Here is a 5,929-nt window from a genome sequence, read left to right on the forward strand (position 1 = left end):
GCAGTTCTTCTGAGCTAGGCTACGCCCTGCAGGCAGATTGCCTCTTCATCATGTGGAAGCTTTAAAAATGCTATTAAAACCCATCCTTCTCTCTTATTTCAACTGCAGTTTACTCATACCAGGGGCTGCCAGAAGACTTTAACATTTCAAAACCAGCATCTTAGTGTTATGCTGCCCTCTGTCTTTCCTGCATGCTCTTGGGTCAAGTGTGGAAGCTGTTTCGGCCCCCAACTAGATCTCCCCTGTTCAGATTCTTCCTCTACAATCTTGACGTTTCCCCATTCCCAGGAGGCAGCTTAGAGAACGGAAGTCCCCAGGAGATTTGCAACAGTCTGCGCCGTGCTGCTCCGGAGATCCAGGCCTGTGTCGATGCCTGCAACCACATTGCTAAGACTTTGGAAGAGAAGAAGGACTTTGACAGTGTAAGTTGCCATCTCAGGTGTACAGCTATTTAGGGACCTGTTCACACAGGCAGGTTCGTCTCCTGCTGACTGTGGCATCAAGCAACATTTTGCATGTGTGAATGCACAGTCATAGGAGAAGATTGATTGACTGATTAAGCAGAGGCAATTAACACATTGTTTAGGTATGCATTCATTTAATCAATTTACGTAACACTTAACGCTGAAACAGGTTTCTAAGCGGTTTACCATTATTGTTTATGGTTATTTATTAATTTATGTACTGCTTAATGCCAAAAAATAGGCTTCTGGGTGGATTGCAAAGCATGAAATCCCAGCTACTCACACGTTGAAACACCCCTTGTTAAAAGACGCCATAAAATAATTCTGCTACAATATTTAAATAAAAGCATAACCCATAATCGAAAAGGGCAATAAAACAATCCCATTAAAACAGCACGGTGATTGAAGCGGGAGGCCTGGGTCGGGAGATCAAGGGACTGCCTGTGTGAACAGGTGCGATTTCAAAAGCCGTCGGCATGCCAATGCAGATGGCGCCTCTCGTATTTCATTCAGCTGCGAGCTTTCATCTTGTCTAACCAAAGCCCTCTTCAGGCATTTCTCTCCACACTTCTTCTTGTGCTCTTTGGTGCATCTCCGGGGTATGTGGTGCTCCCAGCGTTGCCCAACTGAGGAGGGCATATGCCAAGCGGGGATCTATGGGGTGTGGCAGGCCCTTAGGTAACCTGGTCCCTAGTCATTCAGAGCTTGTAAGTGCTAAGAGTAAAGCCTTGAATTGTGCCCAGTAACATATCAGCAGCCAGTAAAGCGGCTCCTTGGCAGGGGTGTTATCTATGGCATTGACAGACTGTGCAAGTCAACAACCCAGCTGCTAAAATCTGCACCAGCTGCAGCTTCCGAGTGAAACCCCACCGAATAATGAGCAGGCCTTCCGCTGCCCCAAATGGTGGGGAGAACCAGGAGATGAAGGGGTTGTGGCTGCAGCATAAGCCAGAGGGCTGAAAGAATGAGCTAAGGAGGCAGCCTAACCATCCCCAGGAAACCCATACCAGGGGGCCGTGAATCAGTGGAGAAGGAACACCAAGACCCCAACGTCGTGCTTTGGAACTGATAGAGGACTTACAAATCAGTGGGCAAGACAAGAACTTTATTGTCCCTAAAGAAAAAGAATGGAACATACACAGGAAACTCCACCCAGGTACAACTAAATCCAGCGCCACCCAGTGACTAAGCTGTATAATGACACCATTCTTATTTTTATTAATTAAATTTCTATACAGCCCTTCATACAGGGCGGCTCACAGTATAAAAACACAAAATCAGAAACCAAACAATACCACCCCATACTGTCCACACACAAACACACTCTCTCCTCTGTTCAGAGGCTCCCGGCAAAGGCTGTCTTGAGAATCCTCCATTGGGAATGTTCGCCATGAAATTGGTTGGGGAGAGAGGGGGTAACTGTTCCTCCTCACCCCTGGTTTCACCTCTTTCCACCACTACAACAGTCCCCTGGGTAATTTAATGCTAGTTTTAATTTCCCACAGGTCCCGTGGACAAGGGTGCTGCAGCGACCTTCCCAGTAGGCTTCTGAGAAGCTAAGCTTTGGCTGCCTGTGATTGGGGTGACAGGCAAAAGGGGACTGCTTTGTTTCAGCCCTGCTCCTGTCTGTCAGGCTTCAGAAAATCTGATGATAATGATGGTGATGATGATGATAATTTTGTTTATATCCCGCCCTCCCCAGCCAAAGCCGGGCTCAGAGCTGCTAACAACAGTAAAAATAACACCGTTTACATAAAATCACAACCAATTAATTGAAATACATTCTAAAATCAATTCAGAATCAAATTAATGGCAACCATTGGGCTAGAGTTCTGTGAGGATTACCAAAGGAGGGGTCAGACTGTGCCTTGGCCAAAGGCCTGGTGACTTGCAGGCCCTGTGGAAAGATGTCAAGTCCTGCAGGGCCCTAGTCTCTTGGGACAGAGCGTTCCACCAGATCCACCCAGGATCTCCAAGATGTTTTTATTTGAAGACCGTAAGGTCCTCCGTGGGACATACCAATAGAGGCGGTTCTGTAGGTATGAGGGTCCTATGGTGGGCAACCAAGAATTAGATAAACAAGAAGAGTTCTTACCAAGTCTTTTATTCAATATTCACAGAAAGAGGCTTTGAAAAGTGCCTCTCTTGCAGTAATGGCATTGCTCTGAGTAAAGCTCCACCCCTTCCGTCTCTCCTATTATACGTCATCCCTAAGGTGGCTGATCTGTGCCTTCTGCCTTTGAGCTTTCTCTTCTCCTACTCTCAGTGCCCGCCGGGTCCTGGGAGAGGTGGGATCTGGTATGCTTTCTAAAGACACTGAGTCTGTCAGCTGTCTCTCCTCCTCCTCTCCCAATATTTCCCAGCTTCTCCCCTCTGCAGCCTCTGAGCTAAGACCGTCTGCAAACAACTGTTGTAAATCTATGCTGTCTCCCTCTTCTCTGGGAAGTGCCAGAGGAGGTGGGGGACGGACTCCACCATTTCTTCTCAGTCCAGGTCCCTCACACTGTCAGACCTGAAGGACCCCTGTGGCAGCCTCCACGCCCTCTTCCGCTGGACGACTTGCACACCTCCGAGCCACCGAAAACAATTCTAACGTGCATCCTGTCTGGTGTCTTCTTCTTTGCAGGAGAACGAGGAGTGGATCTTGGTGGGCCGGGTCATTGACCGCGTCTGCTTCCTCTTCATGGCCTCCATCTTCATTTGTGGGACGCTGGGCGTCTTCCTGATGGCGCAGTTCAACCAGGCTCCCGCAGAGCCCTTCCCAGGGGACCCCAAGCTGTACCTCCCCTAGGAATGAGGGGTGGTGGCAGCAGTGGCCACCGCTCAACAGTCGCGTGTTGGTGACGTCTCTCGACTGAAACCTCTGTGGACTTCTCTGCTGGGGGCCAATTATGTCCCATAGGAATGCAAAAAGACTCCATATCCATCGGTCCATCTATCTCAATATGGTCTACACTGGCAGGCAGCAGCTCTCCAGGGTTTCAGGCAGGAGTCTCCTCCAACCCCACCTTTGAAAGAGGATCTTCTGTATGCAAACCATGTTCTTTATCACTGAGCTCTGGCCCTCCCTCAAAGCCACAAAGCCTTCTTGTTTAAGTTAGTGTCTGCTAACGTGTTCTAGCGGGTGGGCACACCAGGACTGCCTTTTTGGGTGGGTTGCAGGGCTGCCCGTCAGTGCCTTCCCAGGTTCCTCAGCCAACAGCTGAAGCTAAGAGAGGCAGACAGTACTGTCCCATCCCTGTGAGACCGTTGGAAAAGCTGCAGCCTTAAAGGTAGTCCGTTACCTGGGGCCCGTCCATTAATCAGATATTTGACTGCCTTCAGGCAGCACTTCATTCCTCTTCCCCAACATTTACTTACCTGATAATTTCTGCATTTTATGTGCTCTTTCACACGACGTGAAAGCTACTTCTGGAAACCTAGCAAAAATTGCAGCCCTCATTTCCGTGTCCATTGCTTTTGGAAGCAACCAGTTCGCAACCGCTTTGTGGCTTTTTCTAAAAGCAACCAACATGGAAATGAATATCACAGGAGTTTTGCATTGTCATTTTTTCCGGACTTTGTGGAGGGAATTTGGGGTAGGTAGGGATCTGGCAGAGCATTCCCTCCTGCCATTTTCATGAATGGATTGCACACATAAAGAGTGGCAACGTGTCCATTGGCAGGTGCAAACAGAATTGAGGCACAGTGGCACCAAATGTCCAAAGGCCGCAGTTCCACAAGGCAATGTGAAAGGAATGTGAGAAACTCATGCAGATGCCCAGTGGAATTGCCAGCAGGAAAATAAACAGGATGGACACCCCCCACACACACACACATCTGAAGGTGGCCTTTGTCTCCCAGCAAGGGCTGGGGCTGGGAAATAAAAGTAAGATAGTTGTTTATTGCCTTGACATCTGGTGGGAGGGCGTTCCACAGGGCAGGTGCCACTACTGAGAAGGCCCTCTGCCTGGTTCCCTGTAACCTCACTTCTTGCAGTGAGGGAACCGCCAGGAGGCCCTCAGTGGTGGACCTCAGTGTCCAGGCTGAACGATGGGTGGGCTCCTTCAGGTATACTGAGCTGAGGCCGTTTAGGGCTTTCAAGGTCAGCACCAACACCTTGAATTGTGCTCGGGAACGTACTGGGAGCCATTGAAATCCTTTAGGACCGGTGTTATATGGTCTTGGCGGCCACTCCCAGTCACCAGTCTAGCTGCTGCATTCTGGATTAATTGCAGTTTTTGAGTGGCCTTCAAAGGTAGCCCCATGTAGAGAGAATGGCAGTAGTCCAAGCGGGAGATAACCAGAGCATGCACCACTCTGGCGAGACTGCTGCGGGCAGGGAGGGTCTCAGCCTGCGTACCAGATGGAGCTGGTAAACAGCTGCCCTGGACACAGAATTAACCCGCGCCTCCATGTGAGTCCAAAATCAGTTGTATGTCCCTAGGTCCAGCTTTACTTCAAATGCTCTGTGTTTCTTTCTTGCCTGGGATGCGTCCTTAACCCGGATGCGATAAGAACACAAGGTGAGGCCTGCTGTAGGAGCAAGGAGGGGCTGTGGTTCTTGGGCAGAGCACACTCTTGGACAGATCAAGGCCCGCAGCCCTGGCTTCCTTGTCCTCTGCATAGCTGTTTGCAGAGGCAGGAGAGACAAATTGCACTGCCGCTTGCTCCTTCAGTCCCCAGCTCCTGCTCCTCTCCCCAGCTTGACTGGGGTCATGTACCACCTGTATACCATTTTCATAATGTTTTCCTTTACGGCATTACATGCCGTAAATTTGATACCGGTGTTCCATAACCATTCCCAGTCATCTGACATAATGTTGTGTCCAACATCCTGCGCCCACTTAATCATAGCAGATTTAACTGTTTCATCCTGTGTGTTCCATTTCAACAGCAAGTTATACATTCTAGATAAATTCTTAGTATTGGGTTCTAGCAGTTCGGTCTCTAGTTTTGATTTCTCCACTTGGAAACCGATTTTCCTATCCTGTTTAAAAATTTCCATTATTTGGCGATATTGAAACCAATTTTCTACTTTGTGCTTCAGTTTCTCCTGACTTTGTAGTTTAACCTTGTCTCCATCCTGTTCTAAAATTTCCCAATACTTCGGCCATCCGACCTCCATATTGAGTTTCTTCACTGCTTTAGCCTCCACTGGTGACACCCATCTAGGGGTTTTATTTTCCAATAAGTCTTTGTATCTTATCCAGACATTAAATAATGCTTTTCTAACAATATGATTTTTAAAGGTACTGTTAACCTTGTCATACCAAAGATATGCATGCCAACCAAAAGCATTATTGAAGCCTTCCAGATCCAAGATGTCTGTATTCTCGAGGAGCATCCATTCTTTCAGCCAGCAAAACGCTGCTGCCTCATAGTACAATTTTAAGTCCGGCAGGGCAAAACCCCCTCTTTCTTTAGCGTCAGTCAGTATTTTAAATTTAATTCGGGGCTTTTTGCCCTGCCAGACAAATTTCGAA

At 48.3% G+C, this 5,929-nt stretch overlaps 1 protein-coding gene across 1 annotated transcript in view; it reads left to right on the plus strand.

Moving 5' to 3' along the window:
- Positions 1 to 5,099, plus strand: part of CHRNG (cholinergic receptor nicotinic gamma subunit) — a 29,006-nt gene extending 23,907 nt beyond the window's left edge. The window contains 2 exon segments of the mRNA XM_081192410.1: positions 165 to 422; positions 3,091 to 5,099. Coding sequence (XP_081048536.1) covers positions 165 to 422; positions 3,091 to 3,255 — 423 coding nt within the window. The 3' untranslated portion in view covers positions 3,256 to 5,099.
- The last annotated feature ends 830 nt before the right edge of the window (positions 5,100 to 5,929 follow it).

Source organism: Podarcis bocagei, assembly GCF_964188305.1.
Source record: "Podarcis bocagei genome assembly, chromosome: 4".
NCBI classification, from domain to species: domain Eukaryota; kingdom Metazoa; phylum Chordata; class Lepidosauria; order Squamata; family Lacertidae; genus Podarcis; species Podarcis bocagei.